The sequence below is a fragment of the Henckelia pumila genome, chromosome 4, assembly GCF_033568475.1.
Source record: "Henckelia pumila isolate YLH828 chromosome 4, ASM3356847v2, whole genome shotgun sequence".
In the NCBI taxonomy this organism is placed as follows: domain Eukaryota; kingdom Viridiplantae; phylum Streptophyta; class Magnoliopsida; order Lamiales; family Gesneriaceae; genus Henckelia; species Henckelia pumila.
Window position 1 is genome coordinate 82,810,127 of NC_133123.1, and position 27,830 is coordinate 82,837,956.

General features: G+C 41.0%; 1 protein-coding gene and 1 non-coding gene across 2 annotated transcripts; one reads left to right on the forward strand and one right to left on the reverse strand.

Annotated features, from left to right (window-relative positions):
* Positions 1-215: 215 nt before the first annotated feature.
* Positions 216-5,562, reverse strand: LOC140861340 (uncharacterized). The gene is made up of 7 exons (XM_073264343.1): positions 5,386-5,562; positions 5,110-5,171; positions 4,776-4,900; positions 3,941-4,160; positions 2,038-2,206; positions 1,522-2,004; positions 216-260 (listed from the first exon to the last, which is right to left on the reverse strand). The coding sequence occupies exons 1-7, from the start codon at positions 5,560-5,562 to the stop codon at positions 216-218; spliced, it is 1,281 nt and encodes a 426-aa protein (XP_073120444.1).
* Positions 5,563-5,620: 58 nt separating this feature from the next.
* Positions 5,621-5,731, forward strand: LOC140870027 (small nucleolar RNA R71). Its single transcript, XR_012147012.1, has one exon. It is a non-coding gene; the product is annotated as a small nucleolar RNA R71 (small nucleolar RNA).
* Positions 5,732-27,830: the final 22,099 nt, after the last annotated feature.

Genomic DNA, 27,830 nt, shown 5'->3' on the forward strand with positions numbered 1-27,830 from the left:
ATATATATTTTTTTTAAATTTTAAATTTTTTTTTTTTATTTATTTTTTTTTTTTTTTTAGAGATAAACCCTCCCCCAAACCTGAATATGACATTGTTTTTAATTTTTTTTTTTAAGAAAAATAAAGAGTACATGATGAAAGAGATATCACCTGGAATTATTGAAGATGAGGAACAAACACAAACCATTTCGTAACATGTTGAATCAATGATGACTTCAACGTCTTCTTATGAGTTGAGGGTTGGCTTCCCATCCAATTTTCTTATAAATTGGCAAATAGGGTCTTTTTTAGTCAGATTCCCAAGACCATTACCATGACGCTGCGCTTGGAATAGTTTCCATAAAGGGAGAAGTTGACCTTGTACATATCCACTAGAATGCGTCTCAAGAGTCAATGAGATATCATCCAATGACTCTTTACTCAGCCCATTCTTAATGAAATCAATTTTATCTTCTCTATTTGTGGAAACACATCCCAAAGATCTGCATCGTTTGTTACAAGTCCATCTGGCACATTTATGACAAACATCTAACCCTTTTGCCCTCCTTTTCTTCGCATAGGTGCTTTTTCCTAGTCCAGACATATTTCGAACAAGTAAGAATTTTGGAACTTCACCACCTAATCGAACCTTGGCTTCAATTATAAGACGAATATCCTCAGGGATTCCTTTTTGCATAAGCATTCTCAATCTTTCACATCTGCCTTCATAAATCATTCTCAGAACTTTTTTAGAAACAGATGGAAAATATTTACCAAGTTTTTTGATATCTTCATCCATAATATATATTTATATATATATATATTCAATTATTTTGGGAAATTGAAATAAAACCGACTGAAAGTAGTCACGGAGTACCGTTATCCGCCACTTAACCGGGAAGTGAACTCAATTCTGCAAAAATAAAATAAAAATATAAGTAACAATTAAGTTGGATCATATAAAGGCATAAACTCTTCATTAAGAACTTCATTTTCTATAAACGGTTTAAGTTTTTGCCCATTAACTTTAAATACATTATTATTTTTAGGATTTTCAACATCAACAGCACCATGAGGATAGACAAATTTAACAATAAATGGTCCAGACCATCGCGATCTAAGTTTTCCTGGAAACAAATGCAAGCGAGAATTATAAAGTAAAACTTTTTGTCCGATTTCAAAAGATTTTCTCATAATATTTTTATCATGAAATGCTTTTGTTTTATCTTTATAAATCTTTGCATTTTCATATGCATCATTTCTTAATTCTTCTAGTTCATTTAATTGCAATTTTCTTGACTTAGATGCATCATCTAAATTAGTATTAAACGCTTTAATTGCCCAATAAGCTTTATGTTCAATTTCAACAGGTAAATGACAATGCTTTCCAAAAACTAATCTATATGGTGACATCCCCAATGATGTTTTAAATGCAGTTCTATATGCCCATAATGCATCACTTAATCTTAAAGACCAATCTTTTCGATTTGGATTGACTGTTTTTTCCAAAATTTGTTTTATTTCTTTATTTGCAAGTTCAACCTGACCATTCGTTTGAGGGTGATATGGAGTAGAAACTTTATGTGTAATACCATATTTTCTTAACAACGAAGAAAATGATTTATTTATAAAATGACTTCCCCCATCACTTATTATAGCTCTAGGTATTCCAAATCGACTAAAAATATTTTCTTTCAAAAATTTTATCACAACTTTATGATCATTAGTTGTACATGCAATTGCTTCAATCCATTTTGAAACATAATCGACAGCTACTAAAATATAAGTGAATCCAAAAGATAATGGAAATGGACCCATAAAATCTATTCCCCAACTGTCAAATATTTCAATAATCATGATTGGATTTAAAGGCATCATGTTTCGTTTTGAAATTGAACCCATTTTCTGACAATTTTCACAAGATTTGCAAAATGAATGTGTATCTTTGAATAAAGAAGGCCAATAAAATCCACATTGAAAGATTTTTGCAGCTGTTTTCTTTGACGAAAAATGACCTCCACATGCCTCAGAATGACAAAATTTAATGACACTACTTACCTCATTGTCGGGTATGCATCGTCGAAAAATTTGATCAGGACAATACTTAAACAAATAAGGATCATCCCAATAAAATTTTTTGACCTCTTTCAAAAATTTATTTTTATCTTGTGAACTCCAATGAGAAGGCATTTTATTTGTCACAAGAAAATTTACAATATTAGCAAACCAAGGCATAGTAGTAGCATAAAATAGTTGATCATCCGGAAAATTTTTATTTATTGGTATTTCATTTTGAGATGATTCAAAAATTATTCTTGATAAATGATCGGCTACTACATTTTCTTTTCCTTTTTTATCTTTTATTACAAGATCAAATTCTTGTAACAACAAAATCCATCTTATTAATCTTGGCTTAGCATCTTGTTTATTTGATAAATATTTTATGGCAGAATGATCAGTGTAAACAATAGTAGTAGAACCAATTAAATAGGATCGAAATTTATCTAATGCAAACACTACTGAAAGTAATTCTTTTTCAGTTGTTGAATAATTGATTTGAGCACTATTTAATGTTCTACTTGCATAATAGATCACATAAGGTTTACCTTCTTTTCTTTGTCCTAACACGGCTCCTACAGCATAATTACTTGCATCACACATTAATTCAAATGGTAAAGACCAATCAGGAGATTGTAAAATAGGTGATGTAGTTAAAAGATTAATTATTTTTTTAAAAGCAGTTTCACATTCTTGAGTCCATTCAAATTGTGCATCTTTTGTTAAAAGATTTGAAATTGGTTTCGATATTATGCTAAAATTTTTTATAAATCTTCTATAAAATCCCGCATGACCCAAAAATGATCGAATTTCTTTTATCGTGTTTGGTGATGGTAAATTAGCAATAACATCAACCTTAGCTTTATCAACTTCAATTCCTTTTTCAGATATGACATGCCCTAACACAATTCCGGATTTAACCATGTAGTGACATTTTTCCCAATTTAAAACAAGATTTTTTTCTTCACATCTTTTTAAAACTTCTTCCAAATTTTTAAGACAGTTTTCAAATGAGTTTCCAAAAACAGTTATATCATCCATAAAAACTTCCACAAATTCTTCAATCATGTCACTAAAAATACTTAGCATGCATCTTTGAAAAGTAGCCGGGGCATTACATAAACCAAATGGCATTCTTTTAAAAGCAAAAGTTCCGAACGGACAAGTGAAAGTAGTTTTTTCTTGATCTTCTAATGATATTGGTATTTGATAATACCCCGAATACCCATCAAGAAAACAATAATAAGGATTACCTGCCACTTTCTCTAAAATTTGATCTAAAAATGGTAACGGAAAGTGATCTTTTCTAGTTGCATCATTTAATTTTCTATAATCAATGCACATACGCCAACTAGATGGAATCCTAGCTTGTAATAATTCTCCCTTTTCATTTTTTATAACAGTGATGCCTGATTTTTTTGGTACTACTTGTGTTGGACTTACCCATTTACTATCCGAGATTGGATAAATAATTCCGGCATCTAATAGTTTTAAAACTTCATTTTTAACAACTTCTTTCATGTGTGGATTTAATCTTCTTTGTGGTTGTTGATATGTTTTAGCATTTTCTTCCAAATGAATTCTATGTGTGCAGATTAAAGGATTTATACCTTTTATATCTTGCAAAGTCCATCCAATTGCATTTTTGTGTTTTTTAAGTAGTGTTATTAAATCTTCTTCTTGTTTTGGTAAGAGGGTAGAAGATATTACAATAGGATATGTTTGATTTTCACCAAGAAAAGCATATTTTAGTTCTATTGGCAAGGGTTTTAATTCAAGTTTTGGATGATCATTTTCTTTTACTTCTTCAAGTTCATTAATTTCTTCAAATAAATTTGATTTAAAAACATTTTTTGAATCAAAACTTTCCACTAAACAAACTTCAGATTGTTGATTTAAGTTTTCTTGGTGTATATTTTCTTCCACAATTGTTTCTATTGCATTATCATCTTCATCTTCATTAATACTTGGTTGTTTACATAAATTGAACACATTAAGTTCTAAAGTCATATTTCCAAAAGACAATTTCATTATTCCATTTCGACAATTAATTAAAGCATTTGAAGTTGCTAGAAATGGACGTCCCAATATTACTGGAATTTCGTTATGTACTTCTATTGGTTGTGTATCCAAGACAATAAAATCCACAGGATATATGAATTTATCGACTTGAACTAACACATCTTCTACGATACCTCTAGGTATTTTGATTGACCTATCGGCTAGTAAAAGAGTAACAGATGTAGGTTTTAAATCTCCCAACTTAAGCTTTTCATAAACTGAATAAGGAATTAAATTCACACTTGCTCCCAAATCTAACAAAGCTTTTTTAATTTTATTTTTTCCAATAATACATGAAATTGTTGGACAACCGGGATCTTTATATTTCAAGGTAGAATTATTTTGAATAATAGAGCTTACTTGCTCCGTTAAGAATGCTTTCTTCTTTACATGCAATTGTCTTTTCACAGTACATAAATCTTTTAAAAACTTTGCATAAGAAGGCACTTGTTTAATAGCATCTAATAATGGAATATTTATTTTTACTTGTTTAAAAACTTCATAAATATCAGAATCATTTTTTTGTTTTTTATTATTTACTAATGCATGAGGAAAAGGAACATGTTTATTTATTTTATCATCAATTTTCTTATTTTTAGGACTCAAAGCATCATCTTTCTCAAAAGTATCAGGATTTGAATCCTTACTCTTTGAGTTTAATTGATCTTTGTTTTCATCACTATATGGATCATTAACTATTTTACCACTTCTAAGAGTAATAACAGATTTTACTTGATCAAATTTTTCTTGATTTTGATTTTTAGGATTAGGTTGTGGTTGAGATGGAAATTTTCCTTTTTCATGAATATTAAGTGCAGATGCAAATTTTGCAAGAGTTTCTTTCAAATCATTCATAGATTGAATGTTTTGAATATTGATAGACTCTTGCTTTTGAATGTATGCATGAATTTCATCTTCAAAATTTTTTCTTGGAGGTGGAATATAAGGAGCATAACCTTGATGACTTTGGTTATTTTGAAGAGGTTGTTGTGAAGGTTGTGCATTATTATCGTTCCTCCAACTAAAATTGGGATGATTTCTCCAACCAGGATTGTATGTTTGTGAAAAAGGATCTAATGTTGGTTTTTTAAAATTGTTAACATAATTGGCTTGTTCATGGAGACATTCTTTAAATGAAGGCAAAGTAGGACAATTTTTTGTAAGATGATCATGTGTGTCACATATATGACAAACAATTTCTTGAACACTTTTTAATTGATCACTCTTTTTCATTTCTAATGAATCGATTTTTCTTGCTAAAGATGCAAGTTTAGCTTGAACATCTACATCATCTTTAAGATGATAAATACCACCTCCATTTGTTGAATTATTGGTTTTACTTGGTGGTTCAATTGAGCCTATATTATCCCAATTTTGAGCATTTTCTGCTAATGACTCCAAATATTCCATAGCTTCATTTGGGTTTTTATCTTCAAAAGTTCCATTACACATGAATTCTATCATTTGCCTATCTTTAGGTATTAAACCTTCATAAAAGTGAGAAATTATTCTCCATATTTCAAAACCATGATGTGGGCATGTATTAAGTAACTCTTTATATCTATCCCAACATTGATAAAATGTTTCCCCTTGTTTTTGAGAAAAAGTTGTAATTTGTCTTTTAAAAGAGTTTGTTCTATGGGAAGGAAAAAACTTTTTTAGAAATTGTTGTTGCATTTCTTCCCATGATCTTATTGAACTTGATCTCAAATTTTGCAACCATGTTTTAGCTTTATCTTTTAAGGAAAAAGGGAAAAGCTTTAATCGAACAGTATCCATGCTACAATTTTGATCATTATAAGTGTTGCAAACCTCCTCAAATTCTCTTAAATGCAAATATGGATTTTCAGAATCTAAGCCATGAAAATTTGGTAAAAGTTGAATGACTTGTGGCTTAAAATTGAAATTAGATGCATCAGGAGGAAAAACTAAACAAGATGGTGTACTAGTTCTTATTGGATTCATATGGTGCCTAAGTGTTCTTGGTTGTTCATGTTCTTGATGATGATGATTATTATTATTATCATCTTGATTATTAGAATTATCGTCCATGTTTAAAATATTTTCAGTTACTCGAACAAGTCTACCACTTTGTTTACGACTCCAAACAATCATACAATAAAAAACAACATACTATTTACATAATAACAAAATTAAACTTAATTTATACCTCCCCGGCAACGGCGCCAAAAACTTGCTACAACTTAAATTGTAATTCACCCAAGTGTAGGTTGTCTGCAAGTAATATACTCGTGAGTACGAGATCGATCCACGGAGAGGATGTTGTAAGTTTAATTTTAACAATAATATATTATAGATGAAAATATTATTATAAAACTTCAAATACACAAATTATAAAATTGTCAAGGTTTCAAAGGTTCATTGTTGGTTTATTTAAGATTGCTTAATAAAAATAAATAAAAGAAACTAAAATAAAAATAAACATAAAAGAACAATGAAATATTTAAACAAGTATATCATATAATATAGTTCCCACTATATTAATATCAGATTAACCGATATTTAATACATGGTACCCATAATATATATATAGATGAATAAATATAAACATAAAAAGAACAATTAAATATTTAAACAAGTATATCATATAATATAGTTCCCACTATATTAATATCCACCGATATTTAATACATGGTACCCATAATATATATAAATGCATAAATATAAATTGACATAAAAGTAAATGTTAGATCAAATCACAATATTTTATTTAGAACAACCGGCAGAGCCACGCTATCGTCTAAATAAAATATATGACTTTATGTTAGATGCGGAAAAATAAATGTTAGTTGCGATAAAGTAAAAGTTAGATGCGATAAAGTAAATGTTAGTTCAAATCACAATATATTATTTAGAACAACCGACAGTGTCACGCTATCGTCTAAATAATATATATGACTTTATTATAAATAGATACATATTTTATAGTATATAATTATTGTAGTAATTATTGTATCATATTTGACAACAAATCAAGGTAACCACATTCAAGGTACCAAGCATTTGATGTAAATAGATAACAACAAATCATCCAAAATTATACCTACAAATAAAGATCAATTAGTAAAAATAAAAATAGAAAAGAAAAGAATATACAAAATATAGACAATCTTACTTGACCAACAATGAAACCTTTTCACCTTGACATAAAAAGATTTAGCTTTCCATGAACATGAAACTCAAGAATAAAGATAAAAGAAATTTCATACTTGAACTTGAGAAACTTGCACACTCAAACTTTTATTCTCACACACACAATATTTATTTTACAAATGAAGAATTCTCTACACTCTTGCACACTCAAACTTTTATACAACACATCTATTTATAGGCCAAATGAGAGGAAGAGTCCAAGGCTCATTAAATGTGAAATAGTAAAGTTGGTGGGTGCTTGTCTCCTTGAATGTCAATACCATGACCCAACTTTAATTGGCATGTTTGATGCCTTAGACCACCGATTCAGCCTTTCTTTTCAACATAGAACACGTAGGATATTTTGTGTAGATGTGTTTGGACAACTCATTCACCCCTTTTGGATAAAATATGAAATACTTATGATATTTTTACTCCAAGCTGGTCATAGTAAAAGTAAATCTATCTCCATTTTGATGTTTTATTATTTTGATCATCTTAATGAAGTTTTTGGAATTTCTTGTCTTCTACAAAGTTGAAGATGCCTCTTTTGTGATTCTACAGGTTTTGAGATTACTCCATTATGACCACTGTAGCTTGAGTAATTTTATTTTTACCAAACCTGCGCAAACCGTAAAATACAACATTTTAGTATAACATTTAAATATAAACACATAACACTAAAATAATACAACTTCATAATTTTAATTAAACTTAAATTTTAAAACACACTTTTTAACATATAAATAATTACAAATTTTAAGTTTCATCAGTGATCGATAATCTGCCTTCAGAAATAAATTCCAACGGCCGGATCGAGCTCGGGATGAAATCTGGAAGCTTGAAGAATCGATTTCTTCAACAATGGAGGAGGGAGGCGTGAAAAGGAAGGTGATGGAGAAGAGAATGGGTCAAAAAGCCTTATAAATATCTATAAAAACCGATAATTGCGTTTTAGTCCCTGAAAAATCCAATTTTTGCAAAAAGGACCCTGATCAAAATCAAACCGGCTCGAGAACTCTGTAATCTCTGATTAACTCAAATAAATTCAATTAAGATAAAAAAGGGGCGTTACAATTTCATTCACATTCCAAGCCCGGATGGAAGTGATATCTTGCTTAATATTTTTTTTTTCAAGATTTAACCTCATTTTATCCGCAGACTTAGCCACAAATAAGACGAACAGGATTTCAAACATCTCGCTCGCAACCCGGATGGATTCAATTGCTCATAAACATGTTATAAAAGTTTTTTTTTTAAAAAAAAAAAAGTACCCAAGAGAGTAAATGTTATATCAACAAGATCATCAAGACTCAAGAACTATCAAGTTCCACAAATACCTATTGTCGTGCAATGATCCAACAGACATCCACAATACCTAATACATCACTACACTTCACTGGTTAAACAAGCGTGCTTGGAAAATTCAACAAACAACCTACGGTTTCTCAATCTGATCAAGAGTAAAATTTTCAAAAATTTTCAATTTCTCAACATAACTTCATCATCATAGGCTAACAATCTCATCCTCAACTCATGCATACGACACACAAACACACAAACATAATAACTCACACAACTAAAGGTAAAAACGGAACACAAACAAATGCAATGCTCATGCATGCAAATGCAAGACACCCCCCAAACTTAAATGAAGCATTGCCCTCAATGCCTCAAACACAAAACACAACAAAGAACTAAACATAATGCAATGGAAAAATAAAAAACAGAACTCCCCTGGTCTAGCGGTCGGCGTTGTCCTCCTCTTCAATTTGAGGCAGAGGAACAGGAGCGGCATACTGAAACGGGAAGCGTGGCGGATAGGGTAGCGCAGCGGGAACGGCGGAAGTGTCAATGCCCAGATGTGTAGATATACCTCGGATTAGAGAGTCCATAGCTTGAGCGTTATGAGCCGCCACAGTGTTGTAGGCATATAGGTGATGGGCGTAGGCGGTAAGCTCACCGATAGCATCGGCTTGAGAGCGACGAGGAGGCTGAGGTGGTCTTGGGGGTATCGGAGGATGATAAAACTGGTCGTCTCGCACAAAGTTCTTAATGCGATACGCCCTCTTAGTCTCGATAGCAGCTGAGTCTATTTTTCGCTTAGGCTGCAACCATTATTCATCGTTACGAACGGAAACCCCGGTGCGTATGCACAAAGCAGTGATGATCATTGGAAAGTAGAGACCCACGATGGTGGAAGTAATCGACCGGTGAATCTCGGTATGGACTATGCGTCCCACGTTAACTGTCCACCCCATATCAAGAGCGTAAAGGAGGAGAGCATGCTCAAGACTGACTTCGCTAGAATGTAATATCGGCATCAGACGCCGAGTCAGAAAAGCATACCATGTGGCAGGAAGCACATGCAAATAGCGCTCTTTAAAATTCAATGAAGACACTGGGTCAACCCACGCAGCTCCAGGATAGGCCAGTTGGCCAAGAAACTCTTCCAAATCCGGGTCGAGTTTTATGTTTTGATATAGAGAATCATCGACCTCCGGTATTTCAAACAAGGAATTCAACTCCTGGGGCAGAAAAGAAACCAATTTCCCCTGACAAACGCCTTACTATCTGTAGTAGCCCGTACCCAAAATTGGTAATTTAGTGTAAATAAATCATGTTAGTTAAGTTAAACATGATTAAGGGGTTGTCAATTTGATTAACGGAGCCCGAAAATAGACCCAGAATGATCAGAAATGGTCCGGAGGGTCAGGCAGAATGGAAGAAACGTCCAGGGAACGAAAGCAACGTTCTGCAGCTTATGTCATCTGTGACGTCAACAATATTACTTCATTGCTTATGCACTTGATGGGACATCGGAAGAAATGATGGTGAACGGAAGAAACGTTAGTCAGGCAGAACGGACGCAATGATGAGGAACGGACATTCCGTTCGTGGTCTATAAATAGGGGTGCCGAGTCTCACATTTGAGCACACCATTCACCTCTCTCCTCTTGATTCCTTAGCCTTCTAACTCAGATCTAGGGAATTCTAGGCGTCCCGTCGGGAATCCGGAACTGGTGTAGCGATCCAGGCATCGTAGCGGAGCTGTGGCCTAGTTTTGAGGCAATCGACAGCAAAGGGCTGACAACGGATGCAGGTATAGCTTTTGCTTCCTAAAAATATTTAGGAGTATGCAATAGCCTAGTTAAGGCTTTTAGAGCACTATAATGATATTAGTATCATTTGGAAGTGTAGTGCGGCTTATAGGTGTAGACCTAGATCTGGTAGAGCGCGCCTAGTATTTGAGGTACGAAAGTACTGTTCAAGATATCCTGACTGAGTATGCATGTATTATGTGACTGCATGATTTATATGCCATGATTTTATGCTGCATACATTTGCATCTTGAGCTATCTCTTTTGAGATGTCTGTTAGTAGGGTTTACCCTATCCTGTAAGTGGATGGACTTCCATCGATTTGGGTTCCGCTTATCCACTGGTATTTCGGTATGTGAGCCACCTCCTGAAGCGATGGCACAACGTGCTACATACCAGGGCCCGATCTATCTTTGTTATCTGATTCCTGACCTCCAGTCAGTAGACGGTACATTTGCATGAATGTATACTCATACTCTCGTACTGAGCGTCTTATGCTCACGTCTTGTACTCTGTGTTTCTGGACACCCTATTCCATGGGGCAGGTTTGCGCTTGGACAAGGCGGGTGGATCCAAGAGGGGCTAGATAGTGGTTGGCCAGCTGGAGCTTCGTCTAGGTTTATTCTTTTGTATTGGGTTGATATAGCATTCGATTTGGTTGTTTAACTATTTAGGTATTTGCAGATTCCTTTCCTAGCGATTGTATATTGTTTTTGTTTCCGCAGCTTAATTCTGGTTTACTGTTTGATTAAGTTAATTGCATGCCTAAGTTCTGTTTAGTAGGTGATCTCGGTAAGGGTCACTACATTTATGGTATCAAAGCATGCATAGTATTCTTGGGATTTAGATTCTGCATAAGATAACCGTGAGGTACTTTTGTAAATGGCGAACTACGATGTCCAGAGTAGCCATGGTAGTGGAGGTGGACGTTGGGGTGATGATGATCATGAGCGTCGTCGGGAACGTCATCATCGTCATTGTGATGAGGATCGTTTCAGCGTGCGCTGATTCTTGCAGATGGGTCCTAAACCCTTGGTCGAAGGCGAGTCTCCGGAGGATGCGGAAAACTGGTTAGACCGCATGGAGATGACTTTTCAGACGTTTCTCTGTATTGATGAGCAGAAGATGGAGACACTTGGTTATCTTCTGGATGGGCGAACCCGGAAGTGGTGGAGATTCACTTCTGCACCTTTTGTTGTGGCAAGAGGAGTTGCCACTTGGGCTGAGTTCCGCATAGGTTTTGAAAAGCTGTATTTTCCTCCTGCACTCCATCAGATGAAGGCGGGTGAGTTACTGAGTCTGCGACAGGGAGCCATGTCTATTGACGAGTATCAACAGAAGTTCTTTGCTCTGCTATCCTATTGCCCCGAGATTGCTGACAGCTCAGAGATGAAGTACAATCTGTTCCTCTAGGGTCTCAACCCTGAGATTCATGACCGTGTGGCGGTTGGTGATTACATGACCTACGAGGGTCTAGTGAGCCGTTGTCACCAGGCGGAGGATAGCATTCGGCGGAACAGGTCTTTCTCTCAGTCTAGGCCTGCGAGTTCTTTGGGTCCCCGTGCTTAGTCTTTCAAGAAGTTTGGATCTACTTCTTCTTCCTCTGGTTCCGCTGGTGTTGTTCGTTTTGGGAAGAAGGAGAAGTGCGACCATTGCAGGAAGAACCATCCGACCGACAAATGTCGTAGAGATTCTTGAGCTTGTTTCAGATGTGGAGAGGTTGGTCATCTCCGGAGGGATTGTCCATTAGCTGGGGGAGGCGGTTCTGGTTCTGGTTCTGGATCGGGTTCTCAGGCTACCGTTCAGCAGAGATTGCAGGGACAGTCTGCTGGGAGTTATCACTTGAAGCCGCGAGCTTCTGGCCAGGTGTTTTCCTTGAGGCATGATCAGGCAGTAGAGGAGAATGAGAAGGTTATCGCAGGTACATTTCTGTTATATGGTATACCTGCTCTTGTACTCATTGATACTGGTGCATCTTATTCCTTAATTTCTGCACGTTTTGTTAAGAGGCATAAGTTACCATGCATTGCACTAGACGTAGTAGTTTCTGTTTCTACTCCGACGGGTCAGTCTGCTTTGGCTAAGCGTATAGTGATGGGTTGCCCTTTAGAGTTAGAAGGGAACATTCTGATAGCGAATCTCATGGTTCTTGCGATGGATGAATTCGATTGTATTCTGGGGATAGACATGCTGACTACCTATCGAGCTTCAGTGGACTGCTATCAGAGATTAGTACGCTTTCATCCGAATGGGAGTGATAGCTGGTTTTTCTATGGTGAGGGAGCGCGACCCCCGATGACTTTTGTATCAGCTTTGAGAGCCTGTCGAGCTCTAGAGTCTGGCGGGGAAGGCTACCTTATCTATGCAGTTGATTTGTCCGCTGAGAGCGTTGGGATAAAGAGTTTTCCTGTTGTGGATGAATTCCCAGATTTATTTCCAGATGAGATTTTGGGTTTTCCTCCTGCTAGGGAAGTCGAGTTTGGCATAGAGTTGATGCTGGGTACTTCGCCTATTTCTCGAGCACCGTATCTGTAGTAGCCCGTACCCAAAATCAGTGATTAAGGGATTAATCAACGCTAATTAAACAAATTGGGTACCGGACGGATCGGAAGCTCCGATGCAGGATCGGACATTTCGATCAAGATCGGAAGCTCCGATGGTATTACGTCAGGCATGACGTGTGGCAGGATCGGAAGCTCCGATCGCCCCTATCCGAAGTCAACCAGTGATATTTTGACATGTGGCAGATGAGGATCTTCGGAAGCTCCGATGGCAGGATCGGACGTTCCGATCGAAGATCGGAAGTTCCGATCGATGTCTATAAATAGAAGGCCGAGGCTTCACTTTCATTTGCCAATTCCGAGTTTTCCTTTCCATTCTAGTCCTATTGGAGTTGTTCTAGTCTTCATAGGCTTGACCCAGGGGTTGGCGAGGCGTTCGATAGTCGTAGCGGAGTTGTGCCCAAGTTCTGGAGGCATCGACATCAAAGGGCTAACGACGGACGAAGGTATAGCTTTTGCTTCCTAAAAATATTTAGGAGTATGCTTTAGCTTAGTTAAGGCGTTTAGAGCTCTATAATGATAGTTGTATCATTTGGCAGTGTAGAGAAAACTATAGGCGTGGACCTAGAGTTGGTAGAGCTTGCACTGATTTGAGGTACGAAAGTACTGTTCGAGATATCCTAACTGAGTATGCATGTATTATGTGACTGCATGGTTTATATGTCATTGATTTATGCTGCATTCATTTTCATACTGAGCTATCTCCTTCGAGATGTCTATTAGTAGGGTTGTACCCTATCCTGTTAGTGGATGGACTTCCATGGCTTTGGGTCCAGTAAATCCACTGGTATTATGGTATGGGAGCCACCTCCTGAAGCGACGGCACAGCGTGCTACATACCAGGGCCCGGTCTGTCTCTATTATCTGATCCATGACCTCGAGTTTATAGGGAGTTCACTTTGCATGCATGTATACTCCCAGGTTTATCAGTCTGTTTGAGATTTTGGAAAGCATTGGCGATTTGGCTTATCGACTAGCTTTGTCACCGCATCTTTCCAGTATTCAGGACGTGTTCACGTATCTCTGTTGCGACGGTATGTGGCGGATGAGTCTCATATTCTGCAGCGGTCTGAGGTTCAGGTGAGCAAGGATTTGACCTATGTTGAGGAACCTATTCGTATCCTGGATCATAAGGATAAGATTTTGTGGAACAAAGTCATTCCTCTGGTTTTAGTTCAGTGGCAGCGCCGAGGCACTGAAGACCATCCTGAGTTGTTTTGATTTCATTCTTAAAGTTGTATTCAGTTGCAAACTCTGTAAAAGTTTGATTTGAATAAAGAATGTTTCTGATTTCTGTATTACATTCGGTACTTAAGATCTGATTTCGAAGATGAAGCATCTTAAGTGGGGGAGAATGTAGTAGCCCGTACCCAAAATCAGTGATTAAGGGATTAATCAACGCTAATTAAACAAATTGGGTACCGAACGGATCGGAAGCTTCGATGCAGGATCGGACGTTCCGATCGAGATCGAAAGCTCCGATGCAGGATCGGAAGCTCCGATGGTATTATGTCAGGCATGACGTGTGGCAGGATCGGAAGCTCCGATCAAGATCGGAAGCTCCGATCGCCCCTATCCGAATTCAACCAGTGATATTTTGACATGTGGCAGATGAGGATCTTCGGACGCTCCGATGGCAGGATCGGACGTTCCGATCGTTGTCTATAAATAGAAGGCCGAGGCTTCACTTTCATTTGCCAATTCCGAGTTTTCCTTTCCATTCTAGTCCTATTGGAGTTGTTCTAGTCTTCATAGGCTTGACCCGGGGGTTGGCGAGGCGTTCGATAGTCGTAGCGGAGTTGTGCCCAAGTTATGGAGGCATCGACATCAAAGGGCTAACGACGGACGAAGGTATAGCTTTTGCTTCCTAAAAATATTTAGGAGTATGCTTTACCTTAGTTAAGGCTTTTAGAGCGCTATAATGATAGTAGTATCATTTGGCAGTGTAGAGCAGACTATAGGCGTGGACCTAGAGTTGGTAGAGCTTGCATTGATTTGAGGTACGAAAGTACTGTTCGAGATATCCTGACAGAGTATGCATGTATTATGTGACTGCATTTTTTATATGTCATTGATTTATGCTGCATTCATTTGAATACTGAGCTATCTCCTTCGAGATGTCTATTAGTAGGGTTGTACCCTATCCTGTTAGTGGATGGACTTCCATGGCTTTGGGTCCGGTAAATCCACTGGTATTATGGTATGGGAGCCACCTCCTTAAGCGACGGCACAACGTGCTACATACCAGGGCCCGGTCTGTCTCTGTTATCTGATCCTTGACCTCTAGTTTATAGGGAGTTCACTTTGCATGCATGTATACTCATACTCTCGTGCTGAGCTTTTTATGCTCACGTCTCGTACTCTGTGTTTCTGGACACCCTATTCCATGGGGCAGGTTTGCGATTGGACGAGGCGGGTGGATCCAAGAAGGGCTAGTCAGTGGTTGATCAGCTGGAGTTTCGTTTAGGTTTTTATTCTGTTGTTTTGGGTTTATACAACTATTCGATTTGGTTGTATATTTTTGGATATTTATAGATTCCTTTTCTTGGGGTTGTAAATGTTATGGTTTCCGCAATTGAATTTTGATTACTGTTTTGATTAAGTTAATTTCATGCCTAAGTTCTTTTTAGTAGGTGATCCGGGTAAGGGTCACTACAGTATCGTCTGGCTCCGTCAGAGATGAGTGAGTTGAAGAATCAGTTACAGGATCTTTTGGACAAGGGGTACATTCGTCCTAGTGTATCTCCTTGGGGAGCCTCTGTTCTCTTTGTAAAGAAGAATGATGGGTCTATGCGGTTGTGCATTGACTATCGACAGCTGAATCGAGTTACTGTGAAGAACAAGTGTAAGGCCCGAGATTATTTAATTTTAATCCGAGAATATTTAATTTGAGAATTTTTGGAGTTTAGATTAAAATTCTAATATTCTTAAATTATTTAGGATTGAAATTGAATTAAAAAGAAGTTTCAAGGGCCAATTTGCAAATAGTGAAGAAATGAGGGGTCAAAGTGCAATTTTTATAGCTAGTGGAGGACACTTGTCTACACATGAATATGAACGTGTGATGTAAGCATTTTGAATCAGAATTATCAATTCCTTCAGCCAAGAAACCGAGATTCATCTTCTTCCTTGCAATTTTCATCTTAGATCTTTCATATCTCAAGATCCGTCCGGCCGAATTAAATTCCAGGCATAGTTCCGTGATCCTTGAAAGACGAGCTTCGATTTGGTGTAAGTATCTTTATGATCCAGCATATTTCAAAATCGAGATGATACAGAACTCAGAATTTGATGTTAGATATGGGTTCTTGAATTTCTATGTGTTGTATTATTGCAATCGGGTCGAAGAACGGATGTCGTTTGGAATTGATATTATTTTTCCAGCTAATATTCGAACCTAACCATGTCCGAGTTGCTGGTTTTTGATGATATATTGCTGATATGAGATGCTTGTGAGTTAGATTTGATTGATAGATTGGTTGGATTTCAGTTTCGGTTACCGATTTGGTACCGTTACGCCGTCGGTTTGAAAAATGATCAAATTGGAGTCTAGATTGTTTGAGATGAGTATTATGTGAGTTCTTGCTGATGTTCTTAGACATGTTTGATGTATTTTCAGATTGAAAACAGGGGACTTCAAGTTAAGAATCACGACTTCGAAACCGATCGACAGAAGAACAAGGTTTGTGACTTGTTAGCCTTGAAGATTGAGAAGAGTATGAGCAGATATTGATTGTGTTCTTGTAGTGCAGCTAGATCAGTTTTGAAGAGATTTGAAACCAAGTTTGAAAGGTATAAGACAACCTTAGAACAAGGGCTTTGTACATTTAAGAGGTTTTCTTGAATGCCCTTTCAAAACCACATACTATGTGCTTATATGTAGTGACCCTTACCCGGATCACCTACTAAACAGAACTTAGGCATGCAATTAACTTAATTAAACAGATATCAGAATAAAACTGCGGAATCCATAAACAATATACAATCCCAAGAAAAGGAATCTGTAATTATCCAATAATATACAACCAAATCGAATAGCTGTATAAACCCAAACAACAATAATAAAACCTAAGCGAAGCTCCAGCCGGCCAACCGCTGACTAGCCCCTCCTGGATCCACCCTCCTCGTCCAATCGCAAACCTGCCCCATGGAACAGGGTGTCCAGAAAATACAGAGTACGAGACGTGAGCATAAAACGCTCAGTGCGAGAGTATGAGTATACATGCATGCAAAGTGAACTCCCTATAGACTCGAGGTCAAGGATCAGATAACAGAGACAGACCGGGCCCTGGTATGTAGCACGCTGTGCCGTCGCTTCAGGAGGTGGCTTCCATACCGAGATAACTGTGGATACGCCGGACCCAAATCGATGGAAGTCCATCCACTAACAGGATAGGGTACAACCCTACTAACAGACATCTCGAAAGAGATACAGCAAGATGCAAATGAATGCAGCATAATATCGTGGCATATAAATCATGCAGTCACATAATACATGCATACTCAGTCAGGATATCTCGAACAGTACTTTCGTACCTCAAATACCAGGTAGGCACTACCAGCTCTAAGTCCAAGCCTAAAGTCCGCCTACACAGCGAAATGATACTAATATCATTACAGTGCTCTAAAAGCCTTAACTAAGCTATTGCATACTCCTAAATATTTATAGGGAGCAAAAGCTATACCTTCGTCCGTCGTTAGCCCTTTGATGTCGATGCCTCCAGAACTTGGGCACAACTCCGCTACGACTACCGAACGTCCCGCCGACCTCCGGACCAAGCCTAAGAAGACTAGAACAGCTCCAAAAGAACTAGAAATAGAGAGGAAATCCGAAATTAGCAAGGAGAAATGAAGTCTCGGCCTTCTATTTATAGACAACGATCGGAACTTCCGATCCTTGATCGGAACGTCCGAACCTCGATCGGAACGTCCGATCCTGCCATCGGAGCTTCCGAAGATCCTGATCTGCCACGTGTCAAAATATCACTTGTTGACTCCGGATAGGGGTGATCGGAACGTCCGATCCTGATCGGAGCTTCCGATCCAGCCACACGTCATGGATGACGTAATATCATCGGTGCCTCCGATCCTCATCGGAGCTTCCGATCCCGATCGGAGCTTCCGATCGTCCCTTCGGAGCTTCCGATCCGTCCAATCCCCAATTTATTTAATTAGCATTAATCCTTTAATTACTCAATTAGGGTACGGGCTACTACATTCTCCCCCACTTAAGATATTTCGTCCTCGAAAACAGATCTTAAGTACCGAATGCAAATACAGAAATCAGAAACATTCTTTATTCAAATCAAACGTTTACAGAGTTTGAAACTGAATACAACTTAAAGAATGGAATCAAAACAACTCAGGATGGTCTTTACGCATCCTGTCCTCAAGCTCCCAAGTAGCTTCCTCAGTGCCTCGGCGCTGCCACTGAACTAAAACCAAAGGAATGACTTTGTTCCGTAAAACCTTATCCTTATAATCAAGGATGCGAAGAGGTTTCTCAACATAAGTCAAATCCTTGTCTACCTGAACCTCAGACCGCTGCAGAATATGAGATTCATCCGCCACATACCGTCGCAACAGAGATACGTGGAACACGTCGTGAATACTGGATAGATGCGGTGGCAAAGCTAGTCGATAAGCCAAATCGCCAATACTCTCCAAGATCTCAAACGGACCGATAAATCTAGGAGACAACTTGCCCTTAAGGCCAAATCTGAGAATCTTGCGGAAAGGTGACACTCTCAGAAATACTTTCTCCCCGACCTCGAACTGCAAAGGCCTACGCTTGATATCAGCATAGCTGGCCTGACGATCCTGTGCAGTCTTAATCCATTTCTTGATCTGATCAACAATGTCTATCGCCTGCTGGATAAACTCCGGTCCTTCAGCCTGTCTCTCCCCCACTTCTTCCCAGAAGAGTGGAGTACGACAACGTCGCCCATACAACGCTTCAAAAGGTGCCATCCCAATACTAGTGTGATAGCTGTTGTTGTAAGCGAACTCGATCAACGGCAAATGATCCTGCCAGGCTGAACCAAAATCCAAGACGCACGCTCTAAGCATATCCTCTAACGTACGGATGGTGCGCTCTGACTGACCATCAGTCTCTGGATGATAGGCTGTACTCAAACTGAGAGTAGTACCCATCGCACGCTGAACACTCCCCCAGAATCTAGAAGTAAACCTGGGGTCCCGATCGCTGACAATGCTCACAGGCACTCCATGAAGTCGGACGATCTCCTGAATGTACATCCGTGCCATGCGATCCACAGAGTACTCTCGGCTATAGGCAATGAAATGCGCTGACTTGGTGAGTCGGTCCACCACCACCCAGATAGCATCACAGTTCCTCGGGGATACCGGCAAATGGGTCACAAAGTCCATAGTGATAAACTCCCATTTCCATTCAGGAATAGGCAGACTGTGAAGCAATCCTCCAGGTCGTCGGTGCTCTGCCTTGACCTGTTGACACACCAAACATCTCGAAACAAACTGATAAACACTGCGTTTCATTCCCTTCCACCAGAAACGAGTACGTAGATCCTTGTACATCTTGTTGCTCCCAGGATGAATACTCAACTTAGTGCGATGTGCCTGAGACAAAATCTCCTCTCGCAACTCTTCATCCTGTGGAATCACAAGCCTACCAGACAAACACAGAAAGCCATCTGACTGATAATGAAATCCAGACGAGCTACCCTCGTTAGCTAGACGAGCTAAACGCTGGGTCTTCGAATCAGACATCTGAGCATCTCGGATCCGCGAATACAAGGCTGGCTCATATAATATCGCAAACATCTGGATACTCTGCATACCTTTCTTATGCTTGAAGGTAAAACCTGAAGTACAACAGTCACTGATCGCACTAGACATCGAACAAGTCTGAAGTGCGGATAGTCGCACCTTGCGACTCAAAGCATCAGCGGTGAGATTAGCAGCTCCCGGATGGTACTTAATCTCGCAATCATAGTCCTTAAGCAAGTCCATCCAACGTCTCTGTCTCATGTTCAATTCTGCCTGAGTGAACAAATACTTGAGACTCTTATGGTCGGTGAAGATCTCAAATTTCTCGCCATACAGATAATGACGCCAGATCTTCAAAGCGAACACAATGGCTGCTAACTCCAAATCATGGACTGGGTAGTTGTCCTCGTGAAGCTTCAGCTGTCTAGAAGCGTATGCGATCACATGCCCATTCTGAGTCAGGACACAACCTAACCCCTGAAGAGAAGCATCCGTGTAAACTACATACCCTCCAGATCCTGACGGTAAAGCCAACACCGGCGCAGAAGTCAACCATCGTCGAAGCTCACGGAAATTCTCCTCACACTCGGAGGACCACTCAAAATCCACACCCTTACGGGTAAGCTGCGTCAACGGTCGAGCTAACTGAGAGAAGTTCAGAATGAAGCGACGATAATACCCTGCTAGACCCAGAAAACTACGGATCTCAGCAACTGTAGTCGGACGCGACCAATTAAGTACCGCTTCAATCTTGCTTGGATCAACAGAAATTCCCTCCCTGGATATGATATGGCCAAGAAAAACCACTCTATCCATCCAGAACTCACACTTGCTCAGCTTGGCGTACAATTGCTCATCTCGAAGAGTCTGCAGTACCAATCGCAAGTGAGAAACATGCTCTTCCGTATTACGCGAATACACCAAGATGTCGTCAATGAAGACCACGACAAACTTGTCCAAATACTCCCTGAAGATACGGTTCATCAGATCCATGAATATAGCCGGCGCATTAGTCAAACCAAATGGCATCACTAGGAACTCGTAATGCCCATAGCGAGTACGAAATGCATTCTTGGCTACGTCCTGATCACGGACTCTCAACTGATGATACCCAGATCTCAAGTCAATCTTGGAGTAAATTGACGTGCCCTGCAGCTGGTCAAACAAGTCATCAACACGAGGCAACGGATACTTGTTCTTCACAGTCACTCGATTCAGCTGCCGATAGTCAATGCACAGCCGCATCGACCCATCCTTCTTCTTCACGAAGAGAAGAGGAGCTCCCCAAGGAGATACACTAGGACGAATGTACCCCTTGTCCAAAAGATCCTGTAGCTGATTCTTCAACTCACGCATCTCTGACGGAGCCAGACGATACGGTGCTCTAGAAATAGGCGAAGTACCCGGCATCAACTCTATGCCAAACTCGACTTCCCTAGCAGGAGGAAAACCCGGAATCTCATCAGGAAACACATCTGGAAATTCATCCACAACAGGAATGCTCTCTATCCCAATACTCTCAGCGGACAAATCAACTGCATAGATAAGGTAGCCTTCCCCGCCAGACTCCAGAGCTCGACAGGCTCTCAAAGCTGATACCAAAGGAATCGGGGGTCGCGCTCCCTCACCATAGAAAAACCAACTCTCACTCTCTTCCGGATGAAAGCGTACTAATCTCTGATAGCAGTCCACTGAAGCTCGATAGGTAGTTAGCACATCTATTCCCAGAATGCAATCAAAGTCGTCGATCGCCAGGACCATGAGATTCGCCAACAGAACGTTCCCTTCGAACTCTAAAGGGCAACCCATCACTAGACGCTTAGCCAAAGCAGATTGGCCCGTCGGAGTAGAGACAGACATCACTACGTCTAGTGCAATGCATGGTAACTTATGCCTCTTAACAAAACGTGCAGAAATGAAGGAATGAGATGCACCAGTGTCAATAAGTACAAGAGCAGGTATACCATAAAGCATAAATGTACCTGCGATGACTTTCTCATTCTCCTCCACAGCCTGATCATGTCTCAGGGTCTGGCCAGAAACTCGTGGCCTCAAATGAGAACTCCCAGCAGACTGTCCCTGCGACCTCTGCTGTACGGTAGCCTGAGAACCCGATCCTGAACCAGAACCAGAACCGCCTCCCCCAGACTGTGGACAATCCCTCCGGATATGACCAGTCTCTCCACAACGGAAACAAGCTCCAGAAGCCCTGCGGCACTTGTCGGATGGATGGTTCTTCCCACAGTGATCACACTTGTCCTTCTTACCAAAACGGACAACACCCCCAGAACCAGAGGAAGAAGAAGATCCAGACTTCTTGAAAGTTTGGGCACGGGGACCAAAAGAACTAGCAGGTCTCGACTGAGAGAAAGACCTGTTCCGCCGAATGCTGTCCTCCGCCTGATGACAACGGCTCACCAAACCCTCGTAGGACATGTCGTCGCCAACCGCCACACGGTCATGGATCTCAGGGTTAAGGCCCTGAAGAAACAGATTATACTTCATCTCTGAGCTATCAGCAATCTCGGGGCAATAGGATAGCAGATCAAAGAACCTTTGCTGATACTCATCGATAGACATGGTTCCCTGTCGCAGACTCAGTAGCTCGCCTGCCTTCGACTGTCGGAGTGCAGGAGGAAAATACCGCTTTTGGAAAGCTGTGCGGAACTCGGCCTAGGTGGCCACTCCTCTCGCCGCAACAAAAGGTGTAGAAGTAAACCTCCACCACCTGCGCGCACGCCCATCCAGAAGATAGCCAAGGGTCTCCACCTTCTGCTCATCGGTGCATTGGAAAGTCTGAAAACTCGTCTCCATGCGGTCTAACCAGTTCTCCGCATCCTTTGGAGACTCACCTCCAACTAAGGGCTTAGGACCCATAGCTAAGAATCGACGCACAGTGAAACACTCGTCGTCATGGTGACGATGACGCCGTTCTCGACGAGGCTCCCGGTCGGCATCACCCCAACGCCCACCAACACTGCCATGAGAACTCTGGTCGTCGCGATTTGACATCTACAAAATACCTCAAGATGAGACTAAATCCCAAGAAATCTTTTGCATGCTCTGATACCATAAATGTAGTGACCCTTACCCGGATCACCTACTAAACAGAACTTAGGCATGCAATTAACTTAATTAAACAGATATCAGAATAAAACTGCGGAATCCATAAACAATATACAATCCCAAGAAAAGGAATCTGTAATTATCCAATAATATACAACCAAATCGAATAGCTGTATAAACCCAAACAACAATAATAAAACCTAAGCGAAGCTCCAGCCGGCCAACCGCTGACTAGCCCCTCCTGGATCCACCCTCCTCGTCCAATCGCAAACCTGCCCCATGGAACAGGGTGTCCAGAAAATACAGAGTACGAGACGTGAGCATAAAACGCTCAGTGCGAGAGTATGAGTATACATGCATGCAAAGTGAACTCCCTATAGACTCGAGGTCAAGGATCAGATAACAGAGACAGACCGGGCCCTGGTATGTATCACGCTGTGCCATCGCTTCAGGAGGTGGCTCCCATACCAAGATAACTGTGGATACGCCGGACCCAAATCGATGGAAGTCCATCCACTAACAGGATAGGGTACAACCCTACTAACAGACATCTCGAAAGAGATACAGCAAGATGCAAATGAATGCAGCATAATATCGTGGCATATAAATCATGCAGTCACATAATACATGCATACTCAGTCAGGATATCTCGAACAGTACTTTCGTACCTCAAATACCAGGTAGGCACTACCAGCTCTAAGTCCAAGCCTAAAGTCCGCCTACACAGCGAAATGATACTACTATCATTACAGTGCTCTAAAAGCCTTAACTAAGCTATTGCATACTCCTAAATATTTATGGGGAGCAAAAGCTATACCTTCGTCCGTCGTTAGCCCTTTGATGTCGATGCCTCCAGAACTTGGGCACAACTCCGCTACGACTACCGAACGTCCCGCCGACCTCCGGACCAAGCCTAAGAAGACTAGAACAGCTCCAAAAGAACTAGAAATAGAGAGGAAATCCGAAATTAGCAAGGAGAAATGAAGTCTCGGCCTTCTATTTATAGACAACGATCGGAACTTCCGATCCTTGATCGGAACGTCCGAACCTCGATCGGAACGTCCGATCCTGCCATCGGAGCTTTCGAAGATCCTGATCTGCCACGTGTCAAAATATCACTTGTTGACTCCGGATAGGGGTGATCGGAACGTCCGATCCTGATCGGAGCTTCCGATCCAGCCACACGTCATGGATGACGTAATATCATCGGTGCCTCCGATCCTCATCGGAGCTTCCGATCCCGATCGGAGCTTCCGATCGTCCCTTCAGAGCTTCCGATCCGTCCAATCCCCAATTTATTTAATTAGCATTAATCCTTTAATTACTCAATTAGGGTACGGGCTACTACATTCTCCCCCACTTAAGATATTTCGTCCTCGAAAACAGATCTTAAGTACCGAATGCAAATACAGAAATCAGAAACATTCTTTATTCAAATCAAACGTTTACAGAGTTTGAAACTGAATACAACTTAAAGAATGGAATCAAAACAACTCAGGATGGTCTTTACGCATCCTGTCCTCAAGCTCCCAAGTAGCTTCCTCAGTGCCTCGGCGCTGCCACTGAACTAAAACCAAAGGAATGACTTTGTTCCGTAAAACCTTATCCTTATAATCAAGGATGCGAAGAGGTTTCTCAACATAAGTCAAATCCTTGTCTACCTGAACCTCAGACCGCTGCAGAATATGAGATTCATCCGCCACATACCGTCGCAACAGAGATACGTGGAACACGTCGTGAATACTGGATAGATGCGGTGGCAAAGCTAGTCGATAAGCCAAATCGCCAATACTCTCCAAGATCTCAAACGGACCGATAAATCTGGGAGACAACTTGCCCTTAAGGCCAAATCTGAGAATCTTGCGGAAAGGTGACACTCTCAGAAATACTTTCTCCCCGACCTCGAACTGCAAAGGCCTACGCTTGATATCAGCATAGCTGGCCTGACGATCCTGTGCAGTCTTAATCCGTTTCTTGATCTGATCAACAATGTCTATCGCCTGCTGGATAAACTCCGGTCCTTCAGCCTGTCTCTCCCCCACTTCTTCCCAGAAGAGTGGAGTACGACAACGTCGCCCATACAATGCTTCAAAAGGTGCCATCCCAATACTAGTGTGATAGCTGTTGTTGTAAGCGAACTCGATCAACGGCAAATGATCCTGCCAGGCTGAACCAAAATCCAAGACGCACGCTCTAAGCATATCCTCTAACGTACGGATGGTGCGCTCTGACTGACCATCAGTCTCTGGATGATAGGCTGTACTCAAACTGAGAGTAGTACCCATCGCACGCTGAACACTCCCCAGAATCTAGAAGTAAACCTGGGGTCCCGATCGCTGACAATGCTCACAGGCACTCCATGAAGTCGGACGATCTCCTGAATGTACATCCGTGCCATGCGATCCACAGAGTACTCTCGGCTATAGGCAATGAAATGCGCTGACTTGGTGAGTCGGTCCACCACCACCCAGATAGCATCACAGTTCCTCGGGGATACCGGCAAATGGGTCACAAAGTCCATAGTGATAAACTCCCATTTCCATTCAGGAATAGGCAGACTGTGAAGCAATCCTCCAGGTCGTCGGTGCTCTGCCTTGACCTGTTGACACACCAAACATCTCGAAACAAACTGATAAACACTGCGTTTCATTCCCTTCCACCAGAAACGAGTACGTAGATCCTTGTACATCTTGTTGCTCCCAGGATGAATACTCAACTTAGTGCGATGTGCCTGAGACAAAATCTCCTCTCGCAACTCTTCATCCTGTGGAATCACAAGCCTACCAGACAAACACAGAAAGCCATCTGACTGATAATGAAATCCAGACGAGCTACCCTCGTTAGCTAGACGAGCTAAACGCTGGGTCTTCGAATCAGACATCTGAGCATCTCGGATCCGCGAATACAAGGCTGGCTCAGATAATATCGCAAACATCTGGATACTCTGCATACCTTTCTTATGCTTGAAGGTAAAACCTGAAGTACAACAGTCACTGATCGCACTAGACATCGAACAAGTCTGAAGTGCGGATAGTCGCACCTTGCGACTCAAAGCATCAGCGGTGAGATTAGCAGCTCCCGGATGGTACTTAATCTCGCAATCATAGTCCTTAAGCAAGTCCATCCAACGTCTCTGTCTCATGTTCAATTCTGCCTGAGTGAACAAATACTTGAGACTCTTATGGTCGGTGAAGATCTCAAATTTCTCGCCATACAGATAATGACGCCAGATCTTCAAAGCGAACACAATGGCTGCTAACTCCAAATCATGGACTGGGTAGTTGTCCTCGTGAAGCTTCAGCTGTCTAGAAGCGTATGCGATCACATGCCCATTCTGAGTCAGGACACAACCTAACCCCTGAAGAGAAGCATCCGTGTAAACTACATACCCTCCAGATCCTGACGGTAAAGCCAACACCGGCGCAGAAGTCAACCATCGTCGAAGCTCACGGAAATTCTCCTCACACTCGGAGGACCACTCAAAATCCACACCCTTACGGGTAAGCTGCGTCAACGGTCGAGCTAACTGAGAGAAGTTCAGAATGAAGCAACGATAATACCCTGCTAGACCCAGAAAACTACGGATCTCAGCAACTGTAGTCGGACGCGACCAATTAAGTACCGCTTCAATCTTGCTTGGATCAACAGAAATTCCCTCCCTGGATATGATATGGCCAAGAAAAACCACTCTATCCATCCAGAACTCACACTTGCTCAGCTTGGCGTACAATTGCTCATCTCGAAGAGTCTGCAGTACCAATCGCAAGTGAGAAACATGCTCTTCCGTATTACGCGAATACACCAAGATGTCGTCAATGAAGACCACGACAAACTTGTCCAAATACTCCCTGAAGATACGGTTCATCAGATCCATGAATATAGCCGGCGCATTAGTCAAACCAAATGGCATCACTAGGAACTCGTAATGCCCATAGCGAGTACGAAATGCAGTCTTGGCTACGTCCTGATCACGGACTCTCAACTGATGATACCCAGATCTCAAGTCAATCTTGGAGTAAATTGACGTGCCCTGCAGCTGGTCAAACAAGTCATCAACACGAGGCAACGGATACTTGTTCTTCACAGTCACTCGATTCAGCTGCCGATAGTCAATGCACAGCCGCATCGACCCATCCTTCTTCTTCACGAAGAGAACAGGAGCTCCCCAAGGAGATACACTAGGACGAATGTACCCCTTGTCCAAAAGATCCTGTAGCTGATTCTTCAACTCACGCATCTCTGATGGAGCCAGATGATACGGTGCTCTAGAAATAGGCGAAGTACCCGGCATCAACTCTATGCCAAACTCGACTTCCCTAGCAGGAGAAAAACCCGGAATCTCATCAGGAAACACATCTGGAAATTCATCCACAACAGGAATGCTCTCTATCCCAATACTCTCAGCGGACAAATCAACTGCATAGATAAGGTAGCCTTCCCCGCCAGACTCCAGAGCTCGACAGGCTCTCAAAGCTGATACCAAAAGCATCGGGGGTCGCGCTCCCTCACCATAGAAAAACCAACTCTCACTCTCTTCCGGATGAAAGCGTACTAATCTCTGATAGCAGTCCACTGAAGCTCGATAGGTAGTCAGCACATCTATTCCCAGAATGCAATCAAAGTCGTCCATCGCCAGGACCATGAGATTCGCCAACAGAACGTTCCCTTCGAACTCTAAAGGGCAACCCATCACTAGACGCTTAGCCAAAGCAGATTGGCCCGTCGGAGTAGAGACAGACATCACTACGTCTAGTGCAATGCATGGTAACTTATGCCTCTTAACAAAACGTGCAGAAATGAAGGAATGAGATGCACCAGTGTCAATAAGTACAAGAGCAGGTATACCATAAAGCATAAATGTACCTGCGATGACTTTCTCATTCTCCTCCACAGCCTGATCATGTCTCAGGGTCTGGCCAGAAGCTCGTGGCCTCAAATGAGAACTCCCAGCAGACTGTCCCTGCGACCTCTGCTGTACGGTAGCCTGAGAACCCGATCCTGAACCAGAACCAGAACCGCCTCCCCCAGACTGTGGACAATCCCTCCGGATATGACCAGTCTCTCCACAACGGAAACAAGCTCCAGAAGCCCTGCGGCACTT

Excerpts from the sequence above, each read along its gene's own strand:
- LOC140861340 (XM_073264343.1), bottom strand. The coding sequence starts at position 5,562 with ATGATAGAATTCATGTGTAATGGAACTTTTGAAGATAAAAACCCAAAT. Across the intron at positions 2,207-3,940 it reads GAAGAAAATATACACCAAGA|GTTTGCTAATATTGTAAATT; the intron begins AAACTTAAATCA and ends TACTATGCCTTG. Across the intron at positions 261-1,521 it reads ACCCTCAAACGAATGGTCAG|AAAATTGGATGGGAAGCCAA; the intron begins GTTGAACTTGCA and ends CCAATTTATAAG.